This window comes from Melopsittacus undulatus, chromosome 4 (assembly GCF_012275295.1).
Source record: "Melopsittacus undulatus isolate bMelUnd1 chromosome 4, bMelUnd1.mat.Z, whole genome shotgun sequence".
Lineage (NCBI taxonomy): Eukaryota > Metazoa > Chordata > Aves > Psittaciformes > Psittaculidae > Melopsittacus > Melopsittacus undulatus.
The window spans coordinates 9,730,353-9,751,003 of record NC_047530.1 but is presented as its reverse complement, the minus strand read 5'-3'; the positions used below and the strand labels follow the sequence as shown (position 1 = coordinate 9,751,003).

At 40.4% G+C, this 20,651-nt stretch overlaps 1 protein-coding gene across 2 annotated transcripts in view; it reads left to right on the top strand.

The window, feature by feature from the left end:
* The first annotated feature begins 6,027 nt into the window (after nucleotides 1-6,027).
* The window catches only part of ARID4A (AT-rich interaction domain 4A), a 50,211-nt gene continuing 35,587 nt past the window's right edge, over nucleotides 6,028-20,651 (top strand). For both annotated transcript variants that reach the window (XM_005143895.3, XM_005143894.3), the window contains exons 1-5: nucleotides 6,028-6,150; nucleotides 7,000-7,071; nucleotides 8,313-8,423; nucleotides 11,147-11,212; nucleotides 12,140-12,230. In XM_005143895.3, coding sequence (XP_005143952.2) covers nucleotides 7,066-7,071; nucleotides 8,313-8,423; nucleotides 11,147-11,212; nucleotides 12,140-12,230 — 274 coding nt within the window. In that variant the 5' untranslated portion in view covers nucleotides 6,028-6,150; nucleotides 7,000-7,065. The remainder of the gene's footprint in view (nucleotides 6,151-6,999; nucleotides 7,072-8,312; nucleotides 8,424-11,146; nucleotides 11,213-12,139; nucleotides 12,231-20,651) is intronic.

The window sequence follows — 20,651 nt, the reverse complement described above, 5'->3', positions numbered from 1 at the left end:
TCTTCATTTACAGTAGTTAGTTCCCTGCTATGCTGCTTGCAAGGGCGAGACTGCTCCCACCCTAATAAAAAGTTTTATTGATCCAGAATAATTATAGATCTAAAAAAAATGTATTCTGTTCTTTCAGCATTCTGGATGTCACACAACATGGCTCATTTCAATGGTACTGTTTACAACTGTACTGGTGTAACTAGTGGGGTGATAGATGACAAAGGAGCACTGCAGGGAAAAGCATATCCCTGAAGATTCAAACCTGCAGACAATACAGTCTTGCAATTAATCACAGATTAAGCATGCATTTACACAGTGTCAATTGGTCAGCTGGCCACCTGTAAACTCCCTGGCCACCTGTAAAAAAGTATCTTTTGAAAAAGGCAGCTAAAAAATTAATCACTGGCCAAACTGTAGATTCACATTAACAGCAGCTACTTACAGCAAGAAACACGGAATTCAAATGATAAAGTATTCAAAAGATAGATGCCCTCTAGAAAAAAAAAAAAGAATCGATTCTGACCAACTGCAGTCTTGTTAGCTGAAGCTGAAAAGTAAGCTAGCCCTAAATGGTTAAAGTAATTTGGACAAGCAAAAGCACTAGAAGAAAGACTGCACAACCACCACCTTCACAAGTTTTCTTTTGCTGAGCAAACCTGCAGTAGTGCCTGATGCTTTGTGCTAGGCTGTGAACTACTAGTGGCACACGCACTGGCTTTCTTTTAATTTCCTTTTTATACTTAGCATGGATGCTTCAGCAGCACAAAGTCTTACCAGCAGTGGGGGAAGCCTTCCAAGATACAAACTAGCAACTGGTGGCATGAGCAAGGAAGTTTCTTACTTCAGCTAGGCCATGACCCTGAATCTGTTTACACAGGTATTGAGAAATTAATCCAACCAGAGTTAGTTCTCTTTACTGAAGTGTAACAACAGCCTGTTTTCAGCCCTCCAACATCAGCTGTAGTTGTAGTACATCTCAGATATGGAGAGCATTAGACACCTCTTTTGTACAGATTTACTCCCAGTTTGGTATTACAAGAGGCTGAGAAAGTGACCATACTGTTGCTCCACACTAGATAGCAGAAAAAACACATGGGTTTGCATCAAGTTTTACTTTGTATGTTTGATTTAGATGGGAGGTTACTCAAGCAGTAGTATTTATAAACAAGATTTGACTCTGTTGGGAAGAACACAAGACTATTTGGAGATTCAGATGCATGTCTAAATGTTTTAAACTTGTATTTGTATATTATCACAATACAAAATTACATATCAGAAAGTAAAAATGGTCTCTTACAACGCAGCTCTTATTCTGTCCAAACATAGAATGACCAAATCAGACTTAGAAAAAGGGAACACTTTATGTTTAGAATTCAGAGATTGCGAAGGCACACACACACACCCGCTAACCGGCTATGATGGAAGCACCAGTTACACCAGTTGAGAATTCTAAGCTTTTCTCCTGGTGCTAGGCTCCTAATAACACACACAAGTTAATGCATCGCTGATTCCTACATACATTTTATAATGTGTGGGATTGTAGTTACAATCTGCAGTCACAAAGCACAAAGTCTGGACATAAGTTTATTCAGTAAAAATGGGACTGCTTCTCCCTGGACATCTCTGAAGCTGCTGATGAGCTACTCTGACAAGCTGAGCACATAACAAAGTGTTTTACTAGTGTTTCTGGAAAAAGCAACTACAAAGTGACTACTATTGTTAGCTGCAGAGCTGATAGGAAAACCAACTCTGAAATATTTTTTTTCCCCTCACACAAATATTTATGGCAGCAAACCCTGTCAAATATTTTATGATTATTCATCCCTAGAAGAGATACTGCTGCAAAACATGCGCATACCAGATGCAAGAAACTAGTACTGAACTTCACTGGACATAATGTACTAATTCAGTCTTCCTAAGGACTGCTAAACTTTGTGTCTTTGTCTCAGATATGAACGACAGCATGCACAGTTATGTCTGAATAACTAAATATCAATTTTTCTGAACATGGGGACAGGAATGTGGAGAGCTGTGAAAATGGTATGTAAAGATTTAGCATTAGCAGGTACTTTTTTGTGTTTCCTTTTTTTCTTTGTTCTCTCTCACACAATATAATAAAAGAACTTATTGCTGATAGTTAACAGTAAACCACAATTTTCTCCAGGGCTAGGAAAGGTTTGACCTTTCCTTTTTACAAGCCAGCTATTACTGACCAAACTTGTGTTCACTTCCACAGGGACTTTTTTTTGCTTTACACATGCTCACTAAGTACTTCACAGCTTCTTACTATACTCTTACCTGAACAGTTTGCAAGCATTTGGATAATAAAGCTTTGTGGGAACCATACATCTGACCTTGACTTGTACAGAAAGGTAGCAGTTCCACACAAACCGAGGTTCTCCACCACAAGGCAGATGTTTGCTCAACCACCACTGGAAAAATGTTGCCTGTTTACTTTCAGAACAGAAATACCAAGGGGAAGAACATTTAAAAGAAAAAAAAAAACCCAACAAAAAACCCCCAAACCAAATATTTGAGATGAAAATAAAAGAAGCAAAGTCTCCTAAACATTTGCAAAGTCTGTCAGAGGCATAGTATTTGCTTACATACAAAGTGTTAGAACAAAAATCAGTATTCTTAATATTTCTATAGTATTTTGGCTCCGAGTATCAAGAGCAATATGTGACTACTGAACAGAATTAAAATATTGTACTTAACCTAGAAATCTCTCATTTTGTCTCTTTTCTCAAGGAAGCCACATGACACACTGAACAGTTTTATTTGGCTGCTATTCTTATGAAGAATACTGTTAAGATACAGATATTCCTATACTTTCCTTTTCCTACCAAGTGCCACATATATGGAAGACTTTGGGCAAAAATTTTGTGTATTCTGCAACTAATACACCAAAGACATTGTAAAGTATATTTTTTTTCCTGATTTCTTTACAGCCATCACCTAAGCTCTCAAATTAGATGAGATGAAAGACCAGTGCCATGCTTATAGAGTGCCTTGATGCTTTTGTGTTAACTGTTTTTAAATTAAGAAGCATTGTGCTAATTTGCACAAGCTAAGACCAAAATGCATATCCCCAGGTGAATCTCGTGTACTGCATCTACAGGACAGTTGTTACTTAAATCAAAATGGTACTTAAACATAATACAAGTGCTGCTGATTTGAACAGTGATGTTAAAAATTCTTCTACCTCATATAGCATGTTTAGAGATATCAGATAGAAAAAGGACTATGATTGTATCATTGTAGAGCTTTCCAAGTATTAACTTTACGAAGTTAACAGTGGCTCACAACAGAAAAGCCTGCAGCTCGTTTCTTCCACTCATTCCAACTTTTCCCTATAAGGGATCACACTGTGGGATGGGGCACTGCTGCAGGGATCTAGTATAGCCAAGGCAGTGTCAGGACCAGTTAACGCTGACATACATTCAGGATGCAAAATCTCAGTATTATGACATAACTTATTCCTGAAGTTCATATTCTGATGAGAACTTGCTTTAAAACAAAATTAGGCCCTTTCCCTGCTTGCCAAAAGCACAATGTTTTCATTCCATTATATTAGACATCATCCCCAAGTTGCATGAGAATGTTTATGGTCTTTGTTGAGCTACCTAGCTAGGCATTCTTAGGTGCTTTAAAAACCATAAAAGAACAAGTCACATCTTCTGACTGACTATATAGAAAGAGTCCTTTTGCTCACAATTACTAAATGAATGATGTGCCACAAACCTCCTAAGCATGCCAGCTGCAACAGATATATCCAGGTGGACAGGATCATTCTGCTAGAAATCAGAAACAAGACTGATGAGTTTTGTCACAAACTGTTATTTATTGAATGGTACCATACTTAGTACAGAGATAAATTGTGCCTTAAAGCTCAAAGTCATGGTTTGGCCAATACATTTCACAGGGAGATTAAAAGTGCAAAAAGTGAATTCCTGAAGCTTTGTTAACATTTGGGGTAGATTTAGTATGTTCTAAACATTAATTTGCTCATCAGTTTATCTACTGCATGAAGTGTAACTATAGCACAGAACCCAAGTTTCCTCAGCACTAAATGCCTCAAACCTTTACACACTTCATACACGACACTGAGCATTTTTATATTTATAACCCAGATCCAAACACCAGAAATCTGGAGCTACCCTTCCCCCACATTAGGCATCTTCTGCAGTCAACTCTAAACGTGCTTTGCGTACATTATGCCTTACTAAACCTTTAGGGCTTACTGATACCATACACCACTGCTGACTGAACTCCTTCAAGAGGTGCGCCTTTGCTTGCTGCTTGCCAAAGCATCAGATTTACAAAATACAAACCCACACCTTCAAGCCAGAACTTACACGGAAACGACACCTAAACTAACAATCCATGGCTGTCAAATTACCACAAAGAATCTCTGAAATAGACTGACAAGTTAATTTAAATAAACCTAAGGTATGTCTTGCAGCTAAGAATGAGCACTGTCAAACAGATACTCATTACCTTGTGGAAAAAGAATGGTTCTGCATCACTGTCAACCACGAAGCAAATTTTATATCAGTAAAAATGTGGCACTAACGTAAAAAAAAATATTTAATTATAGACTTCAATTAGCAGCTCGTATTTAGTAGTATCAAAGCTTGCCTCCAAGTCCAAATCCTCTTAGAGGACATTTCACAGGTGCCTTGCAGTATCCTGCCTTGTAAGGCTGTGCCTTCAGAGAGCATCCTCACCATTATGGAAGGACTGGACGAGACTACAGTCTCCTCCAAGCACCCCGAGATGCAGTTAGCCCCACCAGCACTGGTCTTTCCCTGCTCTTACCGCATCTTCTTGTGACGAGATGAGGTCAGACACCTGGCAGCGGACCAGGCGGTCGCTACAACCACCAGCACCACGTGCAGAAGCAACCAGGCAACGACAGCTGACCTCCGTCCTCCGGCTTCACTGCAAATGCATCACGGGCAGCAGGAGGCAGTTAGCGACGGAGCGACGCCCTCCTGCGAGGGAAACGCAGCCACCCGTGTCCCGTCCTCACCGGCTGAAGGACCGGCGCCAGGCAAAGCGGCACTGGCTGGGAATGCAGCCCCTATCCTGTTTCTGATAGGGCGTGCAGCAGCGACCACGGCGGACAGGCCCCCACTGGCACCACCGCTTGGCTCCAGCGGGGAGAACGGCGAACGGACGGCAGCTAGCGGTTCCATGACTCACCACGCAGCTCTGCAGGCCGGCTCATTCGCGCCCTCCCGGCAAGCACTTCCGCCGCCAGAGGCGCCGCCACCGCTTCACTTCCGAGTCCGCTCCTGCGCCATCACCGCCGAGCGGGACGACGGGGTGGAGAGCGACGCGACCGCCGCAGTCCAACACGGGAGAGAGCAGCTGGGAAGAAACAAGTCGCAGCCTCTCCGGAGAGCGGGAGCGGGCTCCCCGCAAGGCCCATCGCCTCTGTCCACAGCTCGCCCACCCCCCAGGAGCAAACGCCGACCACTCCCGTTCTCTTCCCCCCGCGGCCTAAAATGGGAAAGAGCCCCACACAAAATGGCGCCGGGAGACTGACCGGGGCGCATGCGCTCCGCCTGCCGCGGGCAGCCGCCGCAGAACACGGCGCTCATCCCCCCTCTCTTGTCCCCGCCCCACCGCGTCTCTAAAAGAAGGCCAGTACCAATCACACCGCGCTCTTGTTCTTCCTGTCACCCGGTCGCGGCCAGTCACCGCGCATAGAGCTACATCCGTATCCAGCGCCTACCAATCATCTGTGGAGGGACGCTGACTTCACTTCAACTTCCACCAATCAGCTAGCGCTCCGAAGGATCGCCAATCAAAAGTCTCTGTGGCCCTACCTGCTTCGACGGCTGGCCAATGCCCTCTGCCAGCCGCCCTGTGACCAATGGGGGTGCTGTCCGTGATGCCCAATCCGGGCGGGGCAGAGCCCCCAGGGCGTCATGAGGGGACCAATGGGGGCTCAGGCAGGACCGATTCTGCTCAACAGCTTGTTATTGGGCTGGTCGCTGGTGATTCGGTGCGAGCCCGGGCTGGGGGGTGGAGCGGGGCCGTGCTCAGCCGCCGCCGCTTCTTACGGGGCTGTCGTCGTCTCAGAGGGGGCCGCGGCGCCGGGACCAGGCCGGGCAGTGCGGCTCCGTCCACTTCACTCCGAGTTTCCAGGTAGGAGGCAGTGAGGGCGGCGGGCACCTCGGCAGCCGCAACTCCGTCGCTGTCCCGGGGGAGGGGGCGCGGAGCGGCCCTGGGAGCTCTCCCCCTTATCCTTCCCCCCCCCAATCACCAGCGTTCCTTTGCACTGTATGAGGGAGCCCGTCGCTGCCTTCCTGACGGGGACTCCTTTCCCTACGGAACTCCCCCCGTGCCCACTCTGAGCTCTTCGGCCGCCTCCCCGCCACCGTTCTTGGAGCTGCCCCGCGCTTGGCGGCGGAGACCGCCCGCCCGCCCTCCATCCGCAGCCACTCAGCCGCACGGCGCCGGCCCGCCCCCGCTGCACACCTCCCCCCCTCCCACCCCAGACGGGGGCCGCGGAGTCCCGGCGGCTGGCAGCGGGGCTGGCCACGGCGGGTGTGAGGGGGGCGGGAGCCAGAAGTGCGGCCAGCCGGCGGGGAGGGGGCAGGGAGGAGGGGCTCGGAGGTGCTTCTCTCCGTGGGCCGCAGAAAGTTGCGAGGGGCGGGGAAGACGGCGGCGGGCCCCCACGGCGGTGAGCTGCCTGTGCGGGGTGGCGGTTTCCCCTCCCGGGCCGAACGCGCTCCTCGGTCCCTCCGCCCTGAGGCACGGAGTGGGAGCAATGGCGACCTGACACACCGAGGGGCCGCCGGGCGGGAAACGACGGCTGCGGCCCCGTTTCCTCCGCGGCCCGGCGGGGCTAGGACGGCCGGACGGCGGTTCCCGCCCGCCGGCGCCGGTCTCCCCTCTCAGCCCGGCCTCCCCTCACAGAGAGGGAGACCCACGCTCTCACGGGTGAGCCCTCAGGCGTTCCCTCTCTCCCCCCCCCCCCCCCTTGTTTTGCAGTGTTTTCCCGTGTGCTCGCGGGGAGAAGAAGTCTTTGAGCTGGAATCCCTCACATAACCTTTAAAGATGAAGGTAGGCTGACTCCGGAGTACGGAACGTCTCCCTTTCTCTCTTCACAAGCTGCTCTGGCCATTTCATTTTTAATCGCCGGTTTCGATGAGCAACAGTAGGATAACGCTGTCTGGGGTTTCGGTGTATGCTGTATATCCTGTTTCTGCTCTCTAGCTGAGGTGTAGGTGAGCGAAGCTCTTACCATCTTGCCGGAGTAGTCTGAAAATTCACAACGTCTTTGAGTTGTTGTCCTTTGGGCTGCTGTCTAAATGCTTCCTGTATCAGCAGCCACTGTATGTAAGTTTGCAATACCACAGCTTTTGTCCTGCCTTCACTGTTCCCGTTTCTTTTTCAGTAGAGGCTTAACAACTGCAGTGCAACTTAGAAAAGAGAAAACTTTTTTTGCCTTCAGAGTAGAAGAAATAAAAGTAATTAAAAAGTAGCTAAAACACTAAGTAAGAACAGAAAAGTAGTTATTTTATATGCTGTGATTTCCTTGATGCCTTGAAAGACATTTTCAAGGTGGTCATTTTAGCCTTGTTTATCAGTTGCTACAAGCACAATAAAGTGAAATATTGAGTAATGAAAGTCCAGACTAAGGAAATTACGATGAGAAATACTTCTCTCTCTTAAAATGCATAAGCAGTTAAGCTTTTATAGAGCATTTCAGGAAATAATACTTAGTTAACAGCTGTTTGAAAGATCACAACAAATTTATCTAGAGTCTCCTTTTAGTTGTCAGGAAAAAAGAATCCTATATGTAGAATGTTACAATTGTAAGTATTGGGATGATAGCAGTCTTGAATGTTTTAAATAATTTGTGTCACTTGATTGCTGTTAGCTGAGGAAAGTACAACTGTGTTTTGTATTGCCTTTTTGCAAATGAAATACTCTCCTTTTATACGCTGTGTAGGACTGACTTGACTTAATAGTTGTTCCTGTACATTATTACCCTTTCTACGGTGGACATGTTTGAAATATCAGCTTAATATCCTCAGAAATATTTCTGGGAGAGTAATTAGGCTGGCAGATTTGTGGGAAGTGTCATCATCACTGGTAAAACAAAACTTCCTGTAACTTGTTTGGTGGTTTCATTTTCTTTTTTTTTGCCTTTTAAAGAACAGTGTGATTGCAATTCCAAGTACAGACATTGTTATGTAAAAGTCAATAGATCTAAAAGCTTAGGTGTAAAATTAAATATATAATGATGCAGCTGAAAAGAAAAAAAAGAACTAAACTTGTTCATATTTTCTTCTTAATAGGCAGCAGACGAGCCTGCCTACCTAACAGTGGGAACTGATGTCAGTGCCAAGTACCGTGGTGCCTTCTGTGAGGCAAAGATTAAGACGGTGAAAAGGCTTGTGAAAGTCAAGGTATTAGACTGTGGTTGTTGCTCATTTTATTAAAGCTTTGTGTTGAAAAGACTGTCAGAGAAGATTATCCTAGTCCTGAAGATTTGGAAATGTTCATCACCTCACTATAGGAATTTAAAAAAAACCACTAGCATGTTTTTCCTATTTTGGTGCTGGGTTTGGGATGATTTTTGATTTTTTTTTTTTTTTGTGGTGGGTTTTTTTTTTGGTTTTTTTTCTTATTTTTGTGGGAGTAGGCTGCAACAAGAATGAGCTTTCACATTACCTATCCTTGCTACTTCTTTCCTGATCACAGTTGTCTTCTGTTTGTTAGTGCATCAGTTTTACAGCAGTCAGTTTTGATTTTACAAATAGAGGATTATGGCTTTACATGAGTAATAAGAGCAACCTCTTCTGAAGCAGAAATTCCATTTCATTCCTATTAACTTTCTCAGTTTGGTAGCTTAGAACTTAAGAGGCAACACCAAAATAAATAAGTCAACATAATAGAAAAAAAAAAAAAGACAGTAACAATTAGTTTCTTAGACCAGGTTTTAGAAATGTCCAGGATAGCATCCCTTACGTTTTGAGTATCTAGCTCTTGCTTCTAAACTAGCATGCTCTGGCTGTGAGTTTCTACCTATGTGTAGTAGAATCACAGAATCATAGAATAGTTAGGGTTGGAAAGGACCTTAAGATCATCTAGTTCCAACCCCCCTGCCGTGGGCAGAGACACCTCACACTAAACCATATCATCCAAGGCTTCATCCAGCCTGGCCTTGATGGCTGCCAGGGATGGAGCATTCACAACCTCCCTGGGCAACGCATTCCAGTACCTCACCACCCTAACAGTAAAGAATTTCTTCCTTATATCCAGTCTAAACTTCTGCTGTTTTAAGTTTCAACCCGTTACCCCTTGTCCTATCACTACAGTCCCTAATGAATAGTCCCTCACCAGCATCCCTGTAGGCCCCCTTCAGATGGCACATAACATTCATTCCCATTTACAGGTGTCACACCAAAACAAGTAAGTCATTATTTTGATGTTGCAGTACTGTTGTAAGCATTACCATGGGAAAACAAGAATAAAATACAGTTAAATGAAAGTCAAACATTCAATGTAAATACAGAAATTGTTGTACTACTTTGTTTTGTCAAAATCTTTCCACTTCCTACTCTGATCTACTGTCCAAAATAGGTAAATAAGTAATTAGTGACTGAAAACCCCTTAATATGGATGAAATCTTTTTTTTAATAACTACACATAAAAGTTTTCATGTGCTTTAATGCTTAGATCAAGTAGAACAAGGTATCAGCTTCTTAAATTACACCTATAGCTCATATCACTTTATTAGAGTGCTTTACATAAGTAGGAAAAAAACCCCAACCCCCAAACAATTCAGATACTGGAGTCTTTGCCCTGTTCTTAATGAGTACTTTTAGAAATCTGCGATCTTCTTAGAAACCTGTGTTAATAAGAAGCTCTGTAGGAAGCAGGGTTCTGCCCTTCCTAGTCTGACATCTGATTTTGCATCTGTATCTTTGGTCTGATAGAGTATTTGAACTGTAAGAGGTGTGAGCTTCTTTTTCTCATTAGAATCGTATGCTTTATGACTCCATGATAAGATTTGAAGTATATGAGGCTGCTGTGACTTGGTAGAAATTCCTGTCACTGTATCTCAATTATATTGTAACATGTGAAGTTTTAATAAGGCAAGCTTGGTGCTGTATTTAAGAGCATGCAGGCACACCCCGGCACACTTGCCAAAAGTACAGAGTCCAGAAACATTAGTAGTGTCTTCCTGAGCAGCAGGACAACCTGTATCCATCTCAGTGCGATAGAAAATGTTAAATAAAATTTGCATGAACTGTGTTATTTACTTGAATGTGTATTAACATTTATAAATGAACCTACAGTGTTAGACTATGGTTGGGGAATAATTGAGGGAGGCGGAAAACTGGACATCTTCAGAAGTGGAAAGGAAGCTTCTGGATCTTTTGATTCCTGAAAAGAAACAGGAATTTTGGATTAATTTTTTATTTAAGCACCATAGGTGTTGTCATGATAACAACCTGTTAACAGTGTTGACATCTAAATATCCATCTTTTGTGTTCATAATTGAATCTGCAGACTCAGGGATTCAAATTGCTTAGGCTTACATTAACTTCTTTTATGTTAACTTCTCAAATGTAGGATTTTAAAGGGAGAAGTGTAGTTTGCTGATACTGTAACTGGTCCTTACCTTCATTACCCTTATAATGATTTGCATCTTTGACATAAAAGGTAGCAGAAATGGTGGTTAATTACATGATTTTTTGATACATATTTAATAAAAAAACCTTTTTATTTTGGTTGTAGTTTAGTACTCAGTGTGTTGTCAATGAAGTGCTACAGTCAAAGTAGAGAGAGTTAAAAAAAGGCTGCTTAATCTCCTGATCTGGAAGTCCAGTTCCAAGTGTGACCTGGATTGAATCAATATCCACACTCACATCAAAATGTGTTTGCCTTGGAATAGCTGGTGTTTGATTTGCCTCTCTAAGGATGATGTTTGATATCAAATATTAAGAGTGGTACTTGGGGCTCCCTGTCAGTAAAACAAGTGTTTTGTGTTTAATAATGTTTGGGTCCATTTGATTTATAAAGATGTTATTTTCCTAATTGTTATTATTAATGCAGTTTCATATGCTTTTTGTGTGCTATCAAAAATAGGATACATATAAAAAAGTTCACAAATATCTTCCAGGTGGTCCTGAAGGGGGATAACTCAACTCAGTTGGTGCAAGATGACCAAGTGAAAGGACCTCTAAGAGTATGTACACTGCATGCTTTTTTTTTTCCACTGTGCTCACATAATTTGTAAAATTATTAATTTTAGTGCTATTGTACAGAATTTGAATCAACAGGAGGCTCATCACTTTCATTCGTTTGAATTCTGGGTAGTCTTAACTCCTGCAGCTTTTAGAAGCTGTTCATGCTTCTCCATGTAGTATACTTCATACACAGTTTTGCATACACGATTTTTGTAGCTTCTTACGAGTTATAAAACTTTTCGTAAGTAATAAAACTTTTAAACTTGTTATAAGTGATTGAGAACCTGATTATGAAGTTCAGGCCTGCTAGGCAATAGTAAATTGAAGTTAGTTTGCTCTAACTGCATTTTTAAATAGTTGATGTATTTTATATAAAAATGTGTGTTGGTTTGTATTTCTGTGATATGTAAAAGTTGTCTGCTGAAATACATAGCTGAGTTACAAAATGCCAAATATTGAATAGAGCTCTTTTGAGGAGATCACCTTTTCTGGGTTTGTCTTTTCTCTGTAGCTACTGCAAGAATGCTAATGCACGTTGTAGGCTGCTACTGAAGTTCTGACAGTGATACGTATAGCAGTGGTTAAATTGTGGGACATAGGAGGAGTGCATGCATGTCAGTAATAAAGTAATAATTACTTTGAATATTTATTTCTAATTAGCTTTCATGTTATTTTTGAGATGATGTAGATCATGCTTAGATGGTATGAGTTTCTTACTGCTTTTTACTCTATTTCCAGTTCAGCCTATGTACTTACGGACCTTTGTTCTTAGCAGCTAAGTAACTAAATTTTACAAAACAGCATTTAGCTAAAATGAGTCTTTAACAAAAAAAAAGGCTGGCTTGCTGGAAGAATTAATGCCTCCATGGGTTTTCTTCATTATGAGATTTGGATTACATGTAACTGTGAGGTACTCCTCTTTGCAGGTTGGTGCAATGGTTGAAACCAAAATGCCTGATGGATCCTTTCAAGAAGCTGTTATCAGCAAGTTGACAGATGCTAGTTGGTATACTGTAGGTGAGTAGCCACATGCTTTCATTTATGATCTGTAATCTTTAAACAGTCTTTCTAATTACAAGTGATTTAAGTAAGTGCATCTTACATTGCAAGATCTGAGATAGATTTTTGGAGGGGCCTTTTTTAAGTCTTCCAGATCTTCTTTCCTTTTCCATTTAAAACAGAATAATAATTACTTGATGTTCAGGGATGCTGTTGCACAAGTAATTGCAGAGCTGAACACTCAAGTTTTATTTGCACAACTAATGCCAGTTTCATTCACTGTAACTCAGAATAATTTTTGCAGATTTTAAGACTTAAGCCTTGTAATTGTACTTTAGCTGAAAACCTGTGGCATGTAATGAATGACTGAAATGCTAGCTCTCTTTCACTAAATGGAATCTTGTACACAAAAAAGCATTGGTAATACCGCTATGCATTCTGAAGGCACTCCTTTTTTCCTTGAGGTTTGTGTTTTATATGAAGCAATGGAATATGAGATCTGTTCTTTTTCAAGAAAAGAACTGACACATCACACCTTACAAAGGGAGCATGAATTTATAACATGAATTACTTTTTGCTTTAAAATAATTTTCAGACTGGTTATATCTAAAGTGAAATAGAAAGTTACTTTGGTTGTCATGTTCGAGGGTCGTGCTTTTTCACTTATTTGAATAGAAACCTCAGAATGCAGGGTCAGCAAAATTTCTATGTTGAACACAAATTCATTGCAAGTATTTGAATCAGAGCTTTGCAAGAACCTTTTTTTTTTTGTTTTTTGCACAGCTTACAGCAGTGGAGCATTATGTTCACTAATAGTAGCATAGAGGGAACATGCTTTTCTTAATTGTCCTGTACATGTTACTCTTCAGCATTGCTTTTGAGACTAGTACTTACAAATTGAACTGTGTGCTTCTTACTGGCTGCCTTTTATACCGAATGTGTTCAGCTGTACTTTGTGTTCTTCCATACACTCCTGAGGAGTCCTCTCTCACACAAAGTACCAATTATTTTGATTCATTAATCCATTTTTTTATGTTACAAAGAAGGTATTTCAGTAATCTAATGTTTCCATTGCAGTAGATGAGGTTATGTCATCTTTGGTGGGATCAGGATAAGTCTCTTGCTGCAGATCATTTGGAAGGATTTATCACTTTATGATTATCATTGTTACTGCATTGCTTTAAATATAAGCCCGTTGACAAAGTTCACTCAAGATTACAGCATTGCTGTAAAATCGTAAATTTAGCTGTAAAGTTGTAGCATATGTCAGGTCAGGGAGAAAATGAAGGATTATTTTGGAGTGCAGAAGATTTAAAATCTATGTAGTTTAGTGTGGTGTGACATAACTCAGTGAAAAGCACTGGACTTCTTGCATTTTTATACTGCATGATTTTGCAATGGTGACTTAGAGGTTCACCTTTCTGATACAGGAGAGATAAGAAACACAGTCTTGTAGTAATAATGTCATGATTTATGAATTAGTATTGTATTATAAAACTCACTTATTTTAGTTTTAAAGTAGCATTTTTAGGTAATTCTGTTTGAATTTGAACCAGAAGATTTACATCAGTAAACCAACACTGCATATTGCTGCTTTAGTGATAGAAAAAGCTTTCAGTTATTAATTGATAAAACAAACATATTTGTCATCTTACATTTGACAGATAAACTTTAATTCCTCAGTTTTGAGGGATGAATTTTGTCTGGTTTTTCTCCCCTTTCCTGCCCTCCCTCTTTTCTTTTGAGCAGCGTACTTCTAAAAATCTTTACTTGAATTTTGAATACAAGTTCTGCCCTCTATTAGTGGATTGTTCTTTAGTTTTAACAAGTTGTTGAACTCTCCCCAGTAATGTAAAAGAGAAATCATGCATACCATGATTTTTACTTTATAGATTTTTTTTTTAAAGTGCAAAACCTTGAACCAATGGATTAAGATATTACTGTCATTTTCTCTCCCCTAAAAATATTTTTGACAGGTGAAATAGGTAAAATAAACTTATGTTTTCCATATGCAAATGTACTAAGATTGTGGGATTTAAGTAATCTTACCATAAGTTAACATGCGGGGCTGTAATATAGCACATAAAATATATATACCTATGACTATGAAAATACAGTTGTAACACATTGGAATTATGTTTAGATTTTACAAGCTTTTTTTGTGAGTTGTGTGTGGTAATGTGCTGACTGGTGTTGAAAGCACAAGTATTATTGTCCAGAGTAAGCAGATCATGAAGCTTGTGTCATTAGAATGGTTATTTTGCTTTTAAAATTGGGGAAATATTCAAGGTTGAGTGTAGAAATATTGAGGTGTGAAAAATAAGCCTTACCTTTTGCCTGCTACTTCCATTGTGTCATAGAAAGTTTGGGGTATATATTAGGTATATGTTTATGCTGCTGTGAAGCAGAGTTGGATTGGTTCCTTTTAGTAGGTGGTGGCCTGTGCTACTTAGCAGTTCAGTGAAAACTAAAGAGTTGAGAGGGAAGTGGATTAAATAACCTTCAGGTTTCTAGAATGTCTTCTTGAAAGTAGTCAGGCTTGAGATGGAAAGCACAAGGGAAATCTTGGGTTTTGGTAGTATGTGCTTTTCCTGTACTATTTTCTCAGTATTATGTAGCATCTCTTTCTCTGTGATCTGGAAGTAGACTGATGCGGATAGGGAAACCAGGAATATACACAGACAAATGTTTTCAAACTATTAAGTACAGTTACGTAAAAAATCCACCAAAATGATCTGCATGAATGTCTAGTGAGAAGTAATAATGTTAATTTTTCTAAATTAGGTTCTCTGTTTCAGTCACCAGTAGAAATGCTGTGTTGAGTTTGCTCACTTGCCACCAACATAATGAAAAGAGTCACAATGATGATCAGTTAGTCTCTTGTAGCAGTATCTCCTGTCTATTTATTAGTAGTGTTCATGTGGCCAAAATAAATAAGGATTTATTTTTATTGTAGCTGCCATGAGGTCACTTTTTCACCCGTTTTTACATAGTAATGATGATGCTGTACCCATTTACTTGTATTGACATTTTCAGCTGTGATTTGGAAATACTTTTGAAATTAGTTTTGAAATTCAGCTTTTCAGTATAAGTAGGTGAAGAAACAAAAGCTGTTTGGAGTGACAGTTTAACAGTGTCTGGAAGATGCTGTTGCACCAGTCAGCCCTTTCATCTGCTCAGTTGGATATTAAGTGGGATGACAGTAATAGTGGTTTAAGTTATTTCGATAACAAATGGCTCAGATGGACTCCATGATCTTAAAGGTCTTTTCCAACCTAAATGATTCTGTGATGCTATGATATTTTAATTTTTAAAATGCTATTACTTAAACTGAATTAATTCAATTTACAATTTTTAAAGTGCTGCATTGATGCTTTTGAAGTGCTGAATATATTGCTAGGTGATAATTGCATGGCATTAGATCTGCTTTCAGCTGAGCCACATTTGAATTATGACATACTTAGCATACCATCCATGTGATTCTCCGTTAACTTGTAAAATGCTTCAGGTAAATACTGAAATAATGTCTGAAAAAACTTGAAAAAGGAAAAGGAAACCACAGCTCACACCTTACAGAGTGCATAGTTTTATTTTCCTTCTTTCGCATTCTCTCTGGAATCTTACAAGCATTACCAGAATTTCAGAAAACAGAAATCCTTATGCATGTTTTCTTTAAGGAAACACTTTTGTATCAGTTCTCTAGAGAGCTAGAAGTGATGTAATTATGAAAGTGAGAAATGATATTTCAGTTGAGCAAGCATTTGAAGACTTGCTGTTGGAACAGCCTTTTTCATTGCCCCATCAAAAGGAAAGTGACATCTATCTTGTCACAAAGCTCAGGTCAATAATCTGTATGTGTTTAGATCGTATTAAGTATATGTGATTTAACTGTATCTACAACTTTAAACAAAAAAAAAACCCTCAACAAACCAACAGATCAGATAAATCGATATTTGTGCCTTGTCATGTCCTAATGTCATGAAAAAGTTTTTCAAAAGAGAAAATATGTATTAACTTTTAGTAATTTTCCCTTGAAATGGGTAGGAAATACGGAGGAGGGGAAGAACAAGAGGCATTTGCAGTTTCTAGCAGACTTTGCTGTCAACAGTAGGGCTCCATATACTATTTAGAGTGAAAGCAAACATGATTCCTCACTTTTTGAGTGTTATGGCTTTTAGGCTTCACCCAGTAGTTTTATGCAAGAGAAGATGTGTCTTTTTTCCTTCTAAGTTATGGAATGGCAGAGTCGTAAAGAAATTATTTTTCTCATTGCTTTTTACACTGCATGAGTCTGCAAAGCCAACAGAGTTCTTCCTTTTTTGTCTCTAGCACCGTGTTATACATCAGCATGGCCCAACCTCGGCTGTGTTGTAAGCCATACACTGCTTCTGAAACAACTCTCTCAGTCACATACCTTTGCTTGTACTATCTTCAGCCCAAGGAAGTTGTGAATGCTCCCTCCCTAGCTGTGGTCAAGGCCAGGTTGGATGGAGTCTTGGGTGACATGGTTTAGTATGTGGTGTCCCTGCCTCTGGCAGGGGGGCTGGAATTAGATGATCTTAAGGTCCTTTCCAACCCTAATTATTCAGTGATTCTCATGTGATGATAACTTCTCTCATACAGTCACTATGGCAGTTTCCAGGGAATGCTAAGTGAGTATGTGCTGAGAGGAGTTATGATATCCAAGTGCTCATCCTTGAGAAAGTAAAGTTTTGGGTAGTCTGAGTTGTTCTGGAAATGAAGTATAGTCTCAGCCACCAGTTGCATCACTCTGAGGTACTGCTTAGGAGGGCAAATGACAGAAATGAAATATGTTTGGTTCTGGTCCTCCTTCAAGTTGTGTGAATTTTGAAAATCCCAGTTCATAGTTCTGAGAATATCAGAAAATGAGCCAACAGTTATGTCCTAGGACTTTCAGGAGCAGGGTTGCGAATAGGAGCTATTTATAGTAACTTTTTTCTATTTTTGAAAAGTTTTCCTCTTCTGATGCCTTGTGAAGATACCTGTTCTAACAGAAAAAAATTATGTGATTCTGGCTCCACTACAACTTTAAGCTCCCAACATGTCTTATTCCTGTGTGAAGCATGGTAAAAGCCATCACCTCCCACCAGTCTGTTGTGGTGGCGTGATTTCATCAATGCCAGGGGGTTGTCTTTTCATAACTTGAAGAGCATGCACACTGTAGTATGTGCACGGCACTAGTCATGTTTGTGTGGCTTGTTTAACCGGTTCTTACCAGCATCCTGTTGAGTTCTGCATCCCAGAAGCATCCCAGCACTTCATCTTCAGACTGTGCATGTGTCATTCAGGAATCCAAAACCACAAGTCTGGCAAGGGCATGGTCCAGTTGCCTACACTTCGCTGGTGCTCTGTACCACCCTCACCCACCATAAATTTATTCTTTTCATCTCTAAAATGTTGCTTGGCTGACCTTTAAGGAAAACCCTTTATTTGGAGTCCTTGTACATGAAGTCCTTCCATGTATAGCTACTGTTGTTCAGGTGCACCTGTGGTGTGTAAAAACTGTGCAAGAGCTGTGTTGGTTGCTTTCGGGCGAGTCTAAAAAAGAGAATAGCACCACATTTTGTGCTTGTGTGCCAGGTGACATGCAGGTAGCGGGATAGATGAGATGGTGGAAAAGTATTAACTGAACCTTGTTACCAATCAACTGGAGAGAGCTTTTGGTTATAAAACCACCTTTATTGCAATGTGGACTGAGTGTTAAAAACGATAGTAAACTGCATAGAAACAACACTGTAAGGAAGGCAAGGAGGTAGAATATTTTTCTCTAATGTCCTTATGTGTACAATAGTAATATTATTATGGCATTTCAGAAGTTTCAGGCACTAGGGTTTTGTTTGTAGGGAGATAGGATAGTCTTCTGTGAGTAGACTCAAAGGTTGCACTTACGCATTTTCAGGAATATTTCATACAAACTTTCCAGCAGAACTGAAGCTTATTTAAAATTACATCTTTTTTTTTTTGTTAAACTGAGTTCTTCAGTCTCTCCAGTATCACAATATGCTGCAGTATCTTGCTCTTGAGCCCTCTTAACAGTGATGAATCAGTAATTAGTACAGTTCTTGTCAGCAAGGATATTCAACAAGTGTTGCATGACTCTTGGTACTTTCTGTACTGTTTCCACAGCTGAAATCCACAAATACACGGAACTTGCACACATTTATCTATATATTCATAGATAGCATCTCTGGTAGTTTGCAAGCAGTTACTTTGTCAGGCAGCTGGTAAAAATGAGTTGAATGTGCATAGTGACATTGGGGCAGTTTTTACTGCTTGGTACATACTTTTTTTTTGTCTTGGTAGATTTAAAAGTTTCTGAATGGGATGGGGAATGAGAAAAAAAATAAATAGCCCTGAGTGTTGCTTTCCCTATTCACTTGTCCCTTACAGGACTGCCTTGTTTTATATTATGTATTACATATACTTATTATTACATAAACTTACATGTGTTACTTGCTCTGTGTACAAGTAATACCGTAAGTATTATGAGGATGTTATCACTAGTGTCCTGCTGTGTTCTCTTTCTTTTTTTTTGACTTAATTTTAATGCTAGGGTATTTATAAACAAGTTATAGTTAAACTGATCTGCAGTATTTTCTGATGAGTTTCTTCACAGTTCCTATAAATGGTTTTGATTTGTGGACTTGTTAATATTTGTTATATAAATAAGTGAGAACTGATGTTGAGATAGCATTTCTATGAGGGCAGGGTTAGTATTATTTTTGTTAAAAGCATATAAGGGCCTGCTGCAGGCAGGGAGTGGAAAATACCTGCTAATCAGTAGTGAGTTGAAAGTTGCATTGTTTAATGCATTTTTATGATACTTTTAATGTAGGGAATTTTCCTCTAACTTTGGGGGAGTATTGCATTGATTCTCACTGGGAAGCTTTGTTTTTCTGTCATAGCTTGGGGCTTGCTAAGGTTTCCACAGACAGGGGTGAAGGGGAATCAATTCTGTTTTTTTCCTGTTGATATTTACAGGATGAGATGCAGCAAAATTATCAAAAATTCTGTTCTGTTATCACTGTTAAAATATGTTCCATACAGAGCATATTGAACTCTATTCTCGGGACTAGAACAAGCGTTGTGATGGAGACACTTCTCCAGGTTGTGCTGCTTAGTCATCTTTTTTCCCCTTCTGTCAGTGTTCGTCATTCAACAACATATTTGGAGGAAAGACCTGTGGCCAGTAGAAATGCTGCTTTTCTTTCTGTCTTTCCTACTTCTTTATATTGACTTTTAAGTAGTAATGTGTAGGTTCTTGGCTAGTAGGTATAATTTTCTTTCCAGAAGTATTTACTGAAGTAGTCAGCTGGCACACCCTGTTTCCCCACAGGTACATGCCTACTACAAGATTAGGCAATGGCAGTACTTAAAGGCCTTCTGCTTTTTCATACTTGTTTCTTTGGAAGGACAGGGTTGATGTAAATATTGTAGCACTGTAAATTCATCCTTTGATGACTATGTTACATGTTTATGGGGAGATACATCCCTGTCTTCTCTTCCTGTTTTCCTTCCTTTAACACAACTGGTACCATCCAGTAAATTCTTTCTTATGGAATACAGCCTATAGAATTTCTGCTGTAGACCTTTCCTGAAGCTGGGTGATAACTGCTTATATGAGAGAAAGTACTCCATTCTCTTGGAAAGAGTGGCTTTCTTTTCAGGAGCAGGAAGAAGGGTTTCAGAAGGGGTTTTAGGGTTGGCGTTTGTTTTATTTTTTTTTTTGTAGTCCACCTGTTTTAGTTCTGGAAATTATAGTGGCCTGGCACTTTTTCCCTGTACAGCAAGGCACAAGCAGCTTTTGTAGAACAGGCCAGTTATTTGCCTTCACCTAGAGAAAACTGAGAGACATGGCAGGAAAAGGCTTGTGGGAAGAGGCCTGCTTTTGAGGCATGGAGTATATCTGTCTCATGTATGAGACTGGGAATAGGACTGAAAGCCTGAGTGCCGGCTCTGAAAGCGTACGCACACTTTCATTGTCTCTGGGTCCAGGGAGTGGTAATGAAAACTTAATTACGCAGCATTATCTGTTTTTAATTCCACATTGTTTTGTCCATCAAAGTGAAATACAGATTTATGAAGGTGACACTTCAGCAATTGCAGTTATATTTTCAGTCTATAGTTTCCTCATATTGGTTGCAAACATCTAATTTTGTGACTTTCAAAGTTCTAAGTTAACTTTCATGTTTGGAATTGAGGGAAGCAGAATATCTCATGCAGTTCTTAGTTGTCATAATTGAAGTAGTATTTAGTGTGTTTCAATTTGTATTTTACTTAACCCTCAATATTTGTAAGATTTATCTTTTAGGGATGAAAAAATGGTCTATGTCAGCTGGCTTATGAATGGTTTGTTTGATTTTTGTTTTTTTTTTTTTTTGTTTTTTCTCCTGTACTATACTGGTTTTAATTAAATAG